This window comes from Xiphophorus couchianus, chromosome 5, assembly GCF_001444195.1.
Source record: "Xiphophorus couchianus chromosome 5, X_couchianus-1.0, whole genome shotgun sequence".
NCBI classification, from domain to species: domain Eukaryota; kingdom Metazoa; phylum Chordata; class Actinopteri; order Cyprinodontiformes; family Poeciliidae; genus Xiphophorus; species Xiphophorus couchianus.
In genome coordinates this window covers 16,744,938-16,760,789 of record NC_040232.1, presented here as the reverse complement: position 1 = coordinate 16,760,789, position 15,852 = coordinate 16,744,938, and the positions used below count along the sequence as shown (strand labels likewise).

At 37.7% G+C, this 15,852-nt stretch overlaps 1 protein-coding gene across 1 annotated transcript in view; it reads right to left on the bottom strand.

The window, feature by feature from the left end:
• The window catches only part of mxd4 (MAX dimerization protein 4), a 31,341-nt gene extending 17,585 nt beyond the window's left edge, over positions 1-13,756 (bottom strand). Inside the window, exons 1-3 of the mRNA XM_028017095.1 lie at positions 13,512-13,756; positions 12,972-13,071; positions 5,534-5,563 (exon numbers count right to left, since the gene is read on the bottom strand). Coding sequence (XP_027872896.1) covers positions 5,534-5,563; positions 12,972-13,071; positions 13,512-13,575 — 194 coding nt within the window. The 5' untranslated portion in view covers positions 13,576-13,756. The remainder of the gene's footprint in view (positions 1-5,533; positions 5,564-12,971; positions 13,072-13,511) is intronic.
• Between the last annotated feature and the right edge of the window lie 2,096 nt (positions 13,757-15,852).

Sequence of the window (15,852 nt, the reverse complement as noted above, 5' to 3'; positions counted from 1 at the left end):
GAAAAACCAGATGTGGTCTCTGGGGTAAAGAGGGAGAAAGCAAAGGGGCGAAGAAACAAGAGGGGATTGCATGGGATGCCTTTTCGTTCAAACATGGGTATAATTCAAATGGCTCAGCGGGGAGCTGACTGCCCTATAGGCACACAGAGGAGTTTTTCGAGGGGAAAAAGTCATTCATCTCAGCTAGGGGGGACAGTGGAGGAGTAAATTTAATTAGCGAGAAGATTAGGCTGACAAATGGCCTGCTTGCTCCTGAAGCGTGTGTGAATTTAAAACAGGATTCAATCGGCGCTCCGGCACATTGTCTGCACTGTAGCACGGAGAAGTAAGAAAACACTATTTAGGGAAAAATAAATCTGGTGACCTCAATTATGTCAAAATCCAGAGCACCTGATAAAAAAAAGGGAGCAGTGGTGGTAAAAATAGGAGAGAAAATCCCTCCCTTGTTTAAGAGAAGTGGAAGCTCAAATGCTCAGCAATATTTTACTGAGTTTAGAGTTCCTGTGAACAGGTGGCATGTGAAAAAGGGAAGGTTGAGTAACTTCTCAGCGTTGCTTGAAAGGGAAACATGTGGCATGATAAGCCCGTCACAGACATCATCGAGAGCAGTTGAAGAAAGAAAGGGGAAGGAAGCAATGCCAGAGGATACCAACCACACAGGACCAATTGGTTTCTCTATAAACTCAAGCTGAAGTTCTGCAGCTCTGGTAGGGGCAGAAAGCATAAGAATAAGCAGAACCACAACAGAGGCCATCTAAATGGAGCTGCCGTGGCTAAAGTCGGGCTGCTGCAGATAAGCAGGCTACGTCGGGGACAGATGACCCAGTGGGACCCCAGCCCCCGCCCAGCAGACGACTCCGTCTGATAACGAGACACAAATATATGCAGGGTGCCTCCTGAATGCCTGCCAAGGCAGCAGCGACAGGCACCCAAAAGCAGAAGATCAAAGCATAGCAGTGAGAGAAACCGATGCCGGAGCGAAACGTAGAACTGAGCACATTTATTTAGTTTGTAAACTATTGCAACAAATCTGCAACATGACTTCTTTTCACATCTATTGGTAGTATGGCTATAAGCCTGTCTATTTTTGGGAAGAAATTCTTTCATTTATGATATAAATGATAAATTGCCACTGTTATGTTAGCCGTCACTCACAATTATGTTAACTGCGCAATTAGGACTTATTAAGATTTAATACACTTTAATAAATTCTTCTGTATTAAATAAATCTGAATAATTCACTTAAGTTAAGTTGTTCATACCTCTGTAAGATGTAGATCTAAAGACTCTTAATTTTACCAACATTTATCTTTTAACTGGAAATAATGTTAACATTTTGGAGTGGTCTGACTTGAACCTGTGCAGGAAGCTAAAGATTAGGGTGATGGCAAGGAGGCATTAAAACCAGATAAACTAAGCTTTTCTACAGTGAAACGCCTTTTACATTGTTTGATTCTTAGAGCTTTGTGTCTCATTTCAAAAACCAACTTCTTGGTTGAAAACATAATACATTTAAATCTACCAGGAGAATTTCTCTGAAGGACAGTGTTAAATTTGGCATGCATTGTATATTTTGCATAAATACTTTCATGGAAACAAAACTGTAATACATTTTTTTCCTTCCAATCAGGTATAATAAATTCCAGTAGCATGTCTAACTAGACCACACCTATAAAATATGCTTTGCGGCATCTAAGCTGGACATTTATTTGCCAATTAGACCGCCTTGTGAACGTTAAAGGATGGCTCTATGTTCTTTTTAGGGTGAACCAAAACATCCCAACCTTTGACCACAAAACAACACTGAGTCAGGGCTCAAACAACAGCCCCTCCCTACAGAGGCGTCTGATGGCACGATGGAAGAGAAAGGTGATGACTATGACACTGGGATTGCTGGGGATTTAACATGTCTGCATATCTAAAAAGATGTTTCAAACTGGTTGAACAAGACAATCAGAAGAGTTTTGGTTTCAAAATTAATCAGCAGGCCAAGAATTTTTCAATATCTTCATTTAAGTTGTTGGAAGTGAGAATAAAAAAGGAAAGGACCTAGGCAACCACTGACTAGAAAATTGCTCTTATTTTAACACAACAGTCTGACTACTAGAACAAACCCATATCATGTATTGACACTGAAACCCTAAACTAAAAAGAAAAAATATGCTTTAGTGTTTATCAGTTTTAGCCATATTCTAGAGGGTTAATTATCCATAGACATTTGCCATACTTGTTATAACACAAAAATTGTTGAATATTTATGCTAGCGTTAGGTGTGATATTTTAAATATTAAGTCATAACTTGTAAATGCAGACCAGCTGAACTGAAATAGAAATGTCCAACTTTAGCTACTGTAGCTAATATTTCTGCTATTGGGAGTTTAGCAGTATAAATAAGTTGATTTGTGCATACTAGGTAAGGGTTCAATTCACGTTCAGAGCCACAACAACATATAAACAGAGGTTAAATGGTAGGTTCCTTTACTAAACCAGTGGACCAAATAATAACCCTCTCAAAAATAGACTGATGTTGCTAGCAAGGACACTCTAACTGAGAGAACAAATTATAGCAGACTTAAATTATTCACTGTATTTGCAGACATTTTTAGGCACAGCAAAGTGTGAGATTATATATATACACTGCTTGTCACATATCCACCACTAGTCCCCCACTGATAGAGCAGTATCACTAGAGGCATGACGTTTTTGTTCACTGCAGATAAAAAACAAGAGGAGGAGTCTGCCAGCTCATGTGTGCAAATGCTACCAATTATTCCTGCTTTACATTTAGTTTGAAGGGTTTTAAATAGTTACCCTACCTAATATATTATTGTTGTGGATTTTAATACAATACATGTGAATGTTGTCATGGGCTGGCATGAGAGTTGCACAGTTGTGCACTTTCAAGCCATCATGAATCATATGAATATTTTAAACAAAAAAAAAACAACAACAACAAAATCTATAACACGATTAAAATAATTAATCATTAATTAAAATTAAAAAATAATTAAATAATTAAAAATAATTATTCCTACCACTGATAAATCATTTTTATATATTAAATAATATAAATAGTAAGCAGTATTAATAAAATATAATGTAACCAAAAGTGTTAATTTAGTCTTTTGATTTTAAGGTAAAAATATAGAATGAAAACCTGGTAAATATTCAACTGACTGCTTTCACAAGGATCTAGCTTGTGTGCCGTAAAGATTTGCCGGGAAAGAAACAAATTACATCAATAGTTACCATTATTTCCACGTATACCCAGATGTGACAGGTAAAGTATGTCGTGCAGGACCTGCACCGTCACAAGGTCCTGACGTGTGCAACGGACCTTGTAATTTGAGGGCACATGTTCAGACATAGATTCGCCTCATAGCTTTGCAATTAATGAAAATTACATCGATGAGTGTATGGGGCTCTATTATTACAAACAGAGACTGGAAATTTCCATGCAAACAGTCACAAGTCTAGCAAAAACCAAAAACATGATGACATATTGACGGGGTAATTCGTCAGTGTTATAGAACTGGAGAATATTGTACCCAATAAAGGTCATGATGTTGATAAACTGCAAGAGAACTCAGGTGTTTACTAAATATAGTTACGGCTATCTACCTTTTGTAGAGGGAAAAACAAGCTTATGATAAGGGAAGTGTGTAAGCTGATTGTAGAAGTCTTTGCTGGCATGTGCATTTGTCAATTTGGCTGGTCATCACTTCGTTGGTAATAACCAACCACACCCATCATTGGACATGAGGAAACTTCTGTGTCTCAACCCCTGCAGCGTAATCATCCAGGTCCTACGTCTATGTCTCGCAGGTCACGGAGGAATATGTCCTTACTTGTTTCACTTCATGCAACACACATACACGATTACTCACTGCCAGACATGTGACTGGCAAACCCCAAGCCCTGACAGTGTGTGTCAGCACTTAAACACGCCTATTTCAGCCACTGCTCACACGCTGTCAGTCACATCAGCTGTTTCTTGAAAGCCACAAGAGAAGGCCAGCTGCATTTACAGGAAATCAAAGGGCCCAAAGAATTTACATCTTCTTATCATGCCTTGCAAAAGTATTCATACCTGCTGAACGTCTGCTGATAAGGCAACTATGAGTTCACAAATGGGGCCTTTATAGACGAGTGGAAGAAGAAAGCCATTGTTGGAATTAAAAGCACAAATAGTCAAATTTGAAGTTTGCCAAGAGACTTGTGACACAGCAAAAATGTGGAAGGAGGCCTGGGGAGACCAACATTTAACTTTTTGACCTACATGCACAGATCAATTTGTGTCTGAAAAATAACACAACACATCATCCTAAACACACACTTGTCATGGTCAAACTTGGTGGTGGCTGCATCGTGATGTGGGAATTTTGTTTTTTCTCCAGTGGGGTCAGAGTTGGTCAGAGTTGATTGGAAGGTGGATGGAACTAAATACAGAGTGATATCAGAAAAAAAACTGCTGGGGGCTTCAAAAGACTTGAGACTGGGGCAGAGATTCCCCTTGCAGCAGAAAAAACAACTCCAGACATACAGTATATAGTCAGAGCTGCTATGGAGCAGGTGCAATAATGGGCCAGTCGAAGTCAAGAACTATATTCTATGAATAATCACTGGCAAGCCTTGGACAACATTTATGTTCAAAGATTCTCTCCATCCAATCTGACTGAGTTTGAGCTATTTTGTAGAAAAATAATGTGCAAAGCTCGTGTGAAGATCTAAGTATTTATTCAGGGAAGTTGAATAAAAATGGATGCCACAAAACCAGTTTTTATTGCTTAAAAATATTGACAACCATTTATCCTTTCCTTTGAGCTTAATAATTATACAGTTCTCCTTGTTAGTCTATCAAATTAAATCCCACCAAAATACTTTCAAGTTTGTAGTTGTAAAATGAAAAATAAAATTTTTTATGTGTGAACATTTTTGCAAGGAAGTCTATAATGCTGGGAAAACACTATTTTGTTTTTCTAACACGAAGGAGTTTGCTTCCTAGCAAGATGGAAGTCTAAACAGAGCAAAAACAGTCATCTGTGTCTCTCGTGCCCACACCATGAATCGTGAGAGTCGTTCCCAAAAATAAGCTGAAGAAAAACAATTTTGTGCTTGAGAGTGTTGCATGCTGGGAAAATGCCAGATCAGAGAGTGTGCGTGCCATCTGTGGACTTCTGAGTCTGGAGAAATGACAAAAAAAGGGTCCAGATTCTCCCCGCCTCCATTCACAGCATTATTTTACACAGGATTATCTCATTTCTGACAGGATTCCCCCCGTCTGCCTGCGGATTTCAGCTGTGAAATGGAGAAAGATCTAATGCACGTCGAGCTTCACTTTGAAATCATCTCATTATCTAATTTCAGACACAATGGACTCTTGGAGGAAGTCTCTACATCTGATTGGCATTGCAGGTTGATTTTCACTAAGAGGAATAAATCTGATTTCTACCTGCAGCTCGGAAACACAATCGCCAATCAAACAGACTTAAAGAAAATGCATAGTGTTGCAGAGTGTCAGATATCAACTTACCTGTGTTTTTCAAGCTCATTGTGTGATGATCTGAAAGAGGAAAAGACGAGTGTCAGGACCAGGATCATAACACCCCAAGATCATCACATAGCATGAGATTCTGTGTAATAATAAAAGACTAAATGTTTTTTGATCTAAATGTGGGGGTAAAGAGTCAAATAAACACATGCAAAAAGATCAGAGGTTACATTGCATCGTGACGTGATGCAACAAAAAAGGCTCTAAAGTGAACACATCTGTAGTATATTGTAAGAGATTTGACAAATAAGGAGCAGAAACATGCTCAGGCATGGCAACAGGTTCTTTGTAACCATCGGCAGCCTTTCTGCATGACCCTACAGCATCATCAGATTTTCATTTAGTATTAATATTTAATAAGATGATGAGAAAAATGTATATTTTATTCAGGTGAGGCAGGTAGTAAAGAGTCAACCAGATATTATTCCAAGAGCACATGTCGATCTAAGCCTGAGCTTTCCAGCGCTGTTGATGATCATCAGGGCGGAAAGGTTAAAGGTTAATGAGGAGTTTGTATTACACAAATCCTCGGTGAGGAACATTCTGTACAGATGGTGGAAATTCAAGACCATTGTTAACCTGCCGGGGAGGGGTCAGCCAACAAAGATAACCCCTGGAGAAAGGTGTGTAATAAGCTGTTACGCTCAGGATCCTCACAAAGGAACTCATGCTTGCCTCTAAGCATCTTAAGGCCTCTTTCACAGTGGCTAATGTTAATAATACCAAATCCGCTATTAGGGGAACACTACACAGAGCGCTTTGAAAATATGTCTGTCTTTATTTAAGAAACAAAAAAAGAAAAACAAAACTTTCTGGTTTCATTTTGTGCTTTGAAAGATACAATACAATGTTGTCTTGATGTTTTTTGCTTTGTACGTGTCAATTTCTACTTCCCTTGAAAATGTTTCATACTTTTATACTCCCTTTGACAAACGGCTTTTCATAGTGATTTCTACACCTATGGAAATATGTGGCTCAAGTGACTATTACATGCACTCATTAAATCACTCACAGTTACTCTGGTTTTGTCTTTTGTAATGAATATTAGAACCGCAATCAATAGAAATAGGGTGTCATTTCTATTTTTTTTTTTTAAAGTCACAATTCAATTTAAATACAAGAGAAATCTGAGCACTTCAGAAAAATATTTGTCTCCATAATTTTTTTTAAACCTTTACCATATCATGCTTTTGCTATTTTGGTCATTTTGTACCAACAGTTTTCAGGAATGAAAAATAGCCTTATGCAACTAGACAATGTGTACTGCCAAATGTCCCACCTTGAACATGTTTCATATTCTCTTTGAAAACCATTGATTTAAAGTCATTTTCACTAATCTGCTCATTTTTCAACTGAATTAAATTAAAATTTTCAACCGAATTAAATTAAATGTGGCTATATTAGTCCCATAAGCTACCATCTCCTGGTCCAAACTGGAAACAAAACCAAAATCAATAGAAATAGTTTTGAATATAACCATATGTCTGTATTAAATTATATGAGATTTGGATTTTATACGATTATCTAAGCCCATATTTCATCAAAATATGAAACTACCAATTAACTAATATGCAATGATTACTTAAATCTGTACAAAATGGAATTAAGTTGACAATTGTTATAGTGTATTGTTAAAAATATATAATCTAATAAGAATTTGTCAAATTATGATGAAAACAATAACACAATAACATTAAAAATACTTGTTTGATGTTTCATAAGCGCATCAAAACAAGACTGGAATTAATTATTTCGCACTGTTTCAGTAGCACAGCTGTACTTATTAAAAATGAAGAACTAAAATACAGTTTTTCTTAGGCTCAAACCACTGCAAATGTAAATGAAACAAAATATTAGAATATTTTCTTGTCCATAGCATACATGTCCCCCTATGTAGAACTAGGTATGAAATGGAAGGGGCAAAATGATCTGTAATAATCTAGAGCAAATAGAAATCTTCACACAAAATTTTTCAAAAGGCAGCTATAGTGTAATGAATTATTATTCATTTGAAAATCTATGTTTTCCAGCAAAGAAAGGAGCTGCTTGCCATGGGAAATTTCCTGACAAACCATGAGCCAACTTCTATTTGCCTTGGGAAGATTTTGTACAAGATTTTACAGCCAATAATTTTAAAACATTCTATAATTTTCCCATAGTCGACTGGAAGAAAAATGGTTGAGTCCATTAAATAATATCTCCTAGTTTTTGGGGGTGGGGGGGTTGTGATTAGCTATCTGATATCATAAGAGTACACTAACTTAAGCTGACATCACAACCATTGTCAATACAATTAAGGTGTAAAATAAAATTGAGTGGGTAAATATACTGTGAGATTAGGATTTAGATTTATGCATTTTATGGCTGTTTATCGTTATCATGTTATCCAGAAAAATAAACTGATATGTGATGGTTAGAAAAATGGATATGACATATTTTCTATAGAGACAACAAATGGAAAACACGTGAATTTATGAAATATGGGTACGAATTGGCAAAGCTGCAAATTGATCTGGAGTCATAAACACGTTCCATCATCAGAAAGGCTCTAAATTATAATGTAGCAGCCAAAATGTGGTGCTGTGGCTCTGATTTGCTACATCAAACGATGAGAACAAACTGGGCAGGAAAAAGGCAGCACATCTGGCCCTGAGCAGAATATCAACAGAAGGTGGGTCATATAAGAGGTACATGAGCCTAAGCAAACGACATGGTTTTTGACAACAAATCTTAAATCGGATGAGGGAATTGTTGCTAAGTAAGTAATGAAGTAAGTAAAATGTTTTAAAGACATGCAGTAAACAGCTCACACTACAACCAAAGCTGTTCTGTTTGCCTTGCAGCTGAAGTGGAAAACTGATCGACACTTACAAGGAGAGACGTCCAGCTGCAGCAGAGGGTCACACCCCTGCTGACTGCAAATTCTCACCAATTTTTACTGCTACCGCTTTACGAAGCTGGAACAATTTAGTGTAGCTGGAGAGCTTTCTACAAAGCTTCATGACAAAAATATGTAAAGTTCTAAACTTTTAAGTACCATTCTAAAAGCAGAGCTTCAAATTTAAAATGTGTTTTTCAATTATGGAGAATAGCTGCAAAGATAAAATGCAGGGAGAGCTCAGCTGAGCTGTTCCTCACAGAGCGAGGGATCTGTGACACCGCATGCACTGCTGCACGCACTGCTGCAGTTTCTGCATGATGGCCGATCAGCGCCGAAGGACACGGAATAAAAAACCCTCTCAGACGTCTGGAGGCTTCAGACGGTGCAGAATTCCTCAGCGTATGGGCTATTCCAAGGAGAGACTCCCCCCCGATATGACACGCAGGCAGCCGGGAGGGCAACCGAAACAGGCCCTCCGTTCATGAGGGCGTCATGGATACCGTGGCAACAAAAACAAAAACAGCAACAACAAAAGGGGCCAGACTGACAACAAGCCCTTTTCAGACTTTCCACCACCCTAGAGCTTCCCCCCACCCCCCGCCAAGCTCACGGAAGCAGTGGTTCCCACAGCTGTACCGCAACAACAAGACGTGTTGAAAGGGTTACGGCTGACCAGTCTGCACAATATCATCCCAGAAAGAGCACAGGATGTCACACTGCTGCAGATCTAAGAAGGCAGACAAAGAGCTTCGCTCCCAGCACGGAGGAAGTTGTGTTATTGAAAGATGTACAAATTGGAGGAAAATGTCCCAGTCAAAGCACGAAGCCCAAGCAGGAAATCGCGAGGAGAAAGGGAATGCTCCCACCCACAGGTTAAACCACACATTTTTACATGTTATGTAAAAGCACGGTGTCTGGCATGCAAAACCAATGATGTCCTATGTCAGTTTTTAGAAGGAAGTAACACAGCAATGGCCATCCCCTGAACATTTCCCTACTCACAGGAAGGAATTCAAGGCTGAAAATAAAGCTCTTTTTTTATATGACTATTTATATGTCAGTGTAATACAGAGGAGTCTCAGTGAAACAGAAACTAGTAAAAGCCAAAACACAGCGTTAATTTAAAAGACACTCAGTGGGGACTGCCTCTTGCTATATGTACATGTGAAATATTATTTTGCTTATTCTCCGAGAACAGACTCAGAGACATGTCACCCGTAATTCTCCCAAAACTACCATCTTTTTAAATTCTTTTAGACCTGATTAATGTTAAATTTTCTTCAGGTCCACACTCTAACTTGAAGGTCCTGCCCATGCATAAAAACAATGGAGGAGAGTTTTAATTAAGAGCAGTCACATTGAGATGGAGTGAAAATTAGTCCTCAAACTCAGTGGGCGTGGGTTCGTTCCACAGGTATGTGTGTGGGTCACCACACCCAGCACACACATCCGCACTCCCTTTTCATCATTCACCCGTTTATTGAAAGGATGCATTTCCTAGTAAGATCAACAGAATGTGGTAGGAACTGGGTGAACTTGAAGTATCATTTTAATTTTACAAAACTTAAAACCAAATATTAGCTCTTAACCTCAACCAATCACCCGCTGCGTAGTTTGCTACTGTGAAATTACTTACTAACTATTTAACATATCAACTTTTAAAAAAAATCTTAATCAGCTTTTAATTGTACAAACAAAAATATCAATCATACAAATTCCCTTAGACAGGGACAACTTATCCAGACTAAAAGGTATAGTTAATGACCAAATAAATACACTATTACACACCAGGTTCAAATAAGTTTCGAAAAATGCATATAGTTACAAAGAAAATCCAGATTAGTCTCCTACTGAGGGTGTGTATCCACATGATGCAATACATTTTGCAGACATAAATGAAGGGAAGCCCAATCTGTTGTGACAACTCTGTTTTTAGCAACACGAGCTTACAGGATTTATTACCCGATCAATGACTCAAGTTTCATTTCAAGTAAGCTGTGGTTTGTCACATGTAAAAATTCGTTTGTCAGCATGTAAAAATAGTAATTTAAGATTTTTGCAGCATTTATCCAGCAGTAATAAACTTTTTTTTTAAATTATTAATCCAGATTTGATTAACCCGAGAACCAAACCTAGTGGGGCCAGGAGGCTTTTCGACAACTTGTATGTCAAAAATGTCAAACGTTGATGCAAGCACTATTTTACAAACCTTTAAGTCATTCTTACATTTTCACTGGATGATTGTTTAGTGAGAAACAAATAATTTATATCTGAAAATGGAGATGGGAGATTGCACATCACTAATGACACAAGTAAAGAATTTCCAACCCAGTTACAACAAAGTTAGGAAATAAAAAAACTGGTAAAAAAAAACTATTAAAAAATAACTACACTGCCTAACTTTTTCTTTACTTTGACCAAAAAAGTTTAACATGTTCTGCTATCAGTATGAGTTTCACACTGGATGACCATCAGTAGCACACTGCCTCCGTCCTTCATTTCCTGTGTAAATGGTTGTAAGCTTCTCTGTAAATAGCTATCTAATACAAATGTGGTGATGGTTTAAAGTTTAGTGAAATGTTCAGAGTGTTATATCCTGCTGGTAAAATATTACCTGCTTATAATTAGTCATAAGTATGTTTCCAGTGTCAAGCTAAACAAAGATTTTAAAGATGTTATGGTTGCAGGCACCTGCAACTGTACATGACCTATAATTTAAGGTGGATTCAGATTAATTTGCACCGATACCCTGTTGTACTTTTGCAGTCTTGTGTAAATTCGAACCCATATCAGGGATGTTTTGTACCCACACCAATCATTTAAAAACACTAGTTTACTTGAAGTCATCTGGACGTCACTCAGAGTTGCGAAACGTAAGTTTGATCAGAGGACGGAATCTCTTACATTTCATAAGAGTCGAGTAATCCACGCGGTGATCAGAATGACAATCAGTAATACTACCAAGAGAAATACATTCATCTAACTGGTAAATATTTGGGTTTGTAATGGTTGTTGATAGGTATAAATGGGAGTATGTGGGAATGAAATGGTATAAATTATTGGGAAAGAATTGGCAACGGTAAACTGACTCAGACCTCAGGGGTTGATTGTCACATTACACCATCACCATTTCAAAAACTTTGCAGATTTAAATCTTTTCTAATAAGCGGAATTAATTTCCACGGGATCTTTTTTGCCAATCACGATCCAACTCGTTTCCTCCTTGGAAATAATGAGTACCCACTCTGATGGCCAATGATTTAAAGTAGTTTTCTAAATTCTGCTACCATCAGGAAATATTCCAAATAAAACAGGGTTATTTTGGGTGAGTGTTCATGATTTTGCCCTTTCGTATCTCTGTAGGTTAGGTCACTTGATACACAACTTTTTTATGCAATAGTGCTGATCTCAGCAGGACATTTTGTACCGACTATGAATTACTACTGGGAGATTTGTACACACTGACAAACATCGGTTTAAAATAATCTTCTATAATCTACTCATGCTCCGCTATAAGGAAATGTGGCTGTATGACTCCAACAGGGTAATATTTACTAGCAGGAAGTCACTCAGAATTATCTTGGGGTCTCTAGGGGTCAAAATTACACATGACAATTGTAATTTGTCATGTGTAATTAAAAATATTATTTTTAATAAAAAAAACAATATTTTTAATTATAGCATTAACAATATGATATTTTTAATGATATAATTAAAAATATAATTTAATATATAATTAGAATAAGCCTATAAAAAGTACTAAGATAAATAAAGTGATATGCAAACCCACATGGGAATAAATAGGAAGGCATGAAACTACAATGCAAAGTTGGCACAAAGTGGGGAACGCAGAGCTATTCTGAGAAAGGTTAGGTATTAACCTTCAGTCATTTATCTAACAAGTTAGAAATCATAAAGTAAAATTGAATCAAAACTGAAACCTGCAAATTGTTTTGTGTTGAGTTCAGTAGAACATGTTGAGGATGTGTTTTCTAAGCAAGAGAGGTCGTTCAGCGGAGAACTGACCAAAAAAAAAAAACATTTAAATACTGACGGTTCAATCAAAAAACATGAGGACAACAACAACCTTCTTGTGTTCTGGGTGAGTGTGGGAAGAAAGTGCAGGACTGCAGTTCCTGAAATGCGACCCTCTGTCACTCTCTCTGTTTTTCTTTTGCAGGACTTTCATTTTGCAACCAGACACACCACACAAAACACTCTAGCCGCATGAAAAACATAACATTTTAACCCAGGTGAAAGCACGACAAGCTGTGTGAGACATGCTGCAGAAACGAAAGGTTAAATGCGTGTCGGGTGTGCGTGTGTTTTTCTCTCTCTCCGGTTCTCTCAGCATGGGGAGGGCAACACAGAAACAGACAGAGGCAGCAGAGTTGACAGTGTACGCGTGGCACTGTTGATTGGAGAGACCAAAACACACCGATTCCAACCCACACCTAGATACCAGAAGGGCTGCTTATGCACCGCTAGAGTTGACAATGGCATGGCACGTGAAGGCAAGACATATTGGTACATATTTACCTATTGTTCTGAGCTTTTCTGGAAATTGGTGTGGCTTTCGATTTCTTTCGGGAAAAGTCACTGCTGTAGGGTAAAACAGACGCATAACCATGTTCTGCCTCTGTGGACACACATAAAACAATAAATAATGAAATGTTAGTTTACTGTTAGCCAGTCAATACAGGAAAACGTGAAATTGCTATTATGGCTAAATGCTTTCAAGAAATAATCCATTAGTACAAACATTTTTATATCAAGGTAGAGTGCACAATAACGCATATTTTTAATATAACTGCTTTAAACCCCCTTTTCATATATTTAAACAAGACATAAACAAGTCGTATCTCTACAAAATTAGATTACATCATTCTTTCTGTGGCACATCATGTTTCTGGGTCCACTTTGTACCCATCGCCTTGTCTGTGTCCCATTGAGAAACAAGTGACATCATACCTGCACTGAAGGCAGGGTATGTGTTAAAACCCAGAAGCATCGAACCTAATTTAACATGTCACAAAACAACTCCTTTAAATAAATGCCTGTCACTTCAGCTTTAAATACCTCTGTCTCGTCTCTCCAAATATTCTGCAGCCTCCAGCAAAATTAAAAGAGAATTCAGTTCCATCTTCTCCGGGTCTTGGTGTTCTTTAAAAAAATAGAAAAAAATATATATATATCTACACAAATGTACAATTCATAAAATAATGGAATGAGGTTTAAAAATAAAAGCTGTTCTTCAGCGGAGCCCAAACGCTGCTACGTTCACTTCTGAGTCCTGACGACTCCAAACTACAGTAACAGCAGCACCTAAACTCAGGAAACCAACTGATTACACCGCCATCCAATCAGAAAACCTCCCTGAGGCGCGTCTACGCCAATGAAAGTCCTCTGTGCGATGTCATTGGCTTAACTGAGTGAAGTCATTGGCGATATGCCCTAGCAACAGCCGCTAGTGCCCGCCTTTTTCGCTGCTCATTGGCTTGCTACTCTGTGTGGAAGCGTCTGATTGGCTAATGAGAAAGAGGGTGTTTTTCATATAGTTGAACTTGGATGTTGTTTTGGTTTTCCAAAGTGAGACAACTTCTCGAAGTACGGTTTCTGCGTTTTGGCCGTGGAATAAACGGCATTTGTTCAGTCAGAAAGGCTCAATTATACTTCAGTCATATATCGTGTGGCATGACACACGATATCAGTCACACGGATGATGTTTTGTCTTTATTTCCTGTACAAGTCATCCTGAAAGTCTTCAGCTGGGCCCATTACACCAAGTTGAAGATAAAGCACCATTGCAACACACAGTTCTTTTTAAATATGTTTGTTCATGCCTCGTCTTTTAATAAATGTGATAGCATGAATGCACTATAAGAACTTTTTTTAATGCACAAATTCAGGTATTTAAAAAGCCTCAATATAAATACGTTTTTTTTTTAATTACAACAGCAAATTGTACCCTGAAAAATTAAGACTCAACCTTCATTTAAGCATTTTTTAAAAATTGGGTCATGGGGGGGAGTAACAGTATTGCTAACCACCTTGTCATATTTTTTACAACCTCTTTACCAACAGAGCAGGACTATCTTCTAAAACATTTCACAGGGTGTTGATGTAGCCATATATATTTTTTTAACATTATCCAACTGAAAACTCACAGATACATAGTCAGAAGCCACTTGACATTAATTTAAAATAGATCATGATGCCTGTTCATATTCCCTAAGGGGGAAGATGACATGATAGCCATTTCTCTTTGCTACTGAAGGCAAACAGTCTATGACTATATTCAAATTTCATCATAATTTGATGCTTTAATCATATGTTCCTCTTAATTGTACACAAAACTGTAAAAAAAAAAAAAAAAAAAAAAAAAAAAAAAAAACTTTCATAACAGTCAAATTTTTACTACTACGCTAGCTACTTTTTTTTTTAGGTCTTAGGTCTGCAGTCATGATTTATGACCCATGTGTCAATCGAGATCATGTGACAGAGATCAGCTCTTGAAATTGAATTTGATAGTCGGAAATTCTACCCCATCCATCACCAGCTAAGCATGAGAGAAAAGTGTCAGAGGTTTTGTAGAAATAGAGGAGTTATGAATTTGAAGAGGTTTGCAAATGTCAGTTTTTTTTATGCGCATGGCAGGCAGTTTCTAATCCTAGAAGTGAGATATGTGTTGGACTGCATTCTGAAGAAAACACACATCAGAATGAGGAAGTGACTCTCAGCTTGAATTATGACGTCCCCAAGGACCACAAACACCATTTATGTTGTATGCTCTTGGTGTTATGCGACACATGAGATCCTCATGGGGCCCATACAGCAAGATAGAATATCGAGTTATGTTGTAAGTTAGTGTGTGGCTTTGGAGTTCTGCTGATGTCAGCAAGTTTAACAAGGGTGATGTGCAAACTGAAGAACCACCTAAAATATGTGAAGCTGTTCACAGCTGTTAGCTGCCGCACCAAGACAGATGATACTGTATGTCTAGATGATAAGTTTGCAACACTTTCATTTGCATAAATGATCTCATGAAGAGCTCTTTTTTCTCTACTCTGCTAGCACAAAGATCAATAGATTTATATTTATTTATTTGTAATAGTCCAGCAGAAAGTGGAATTACAAATTGGAAGGAAATGATGCATGATAATAAGATGTTTTTACTGCTGGAACTCTGAAAAGTGTGATATGAGTTTGTATTTAGCCCTCTTTTACCCTTTTACACCTCATTAAAATCAGGTGTAACCAATTGCTAATCTAATCCGCCTGTGTATAATTTTATAACAGCTGTTCTCTGGAGGCCTCAGAGGTTTGTTAGAGAACATTAGTGAACAAACTTTTCTTCAGAAGGGACAGGGGAGAGCTGTACCGAAGATGGATTAACTTCTAAAATAGAATAGAAACATGC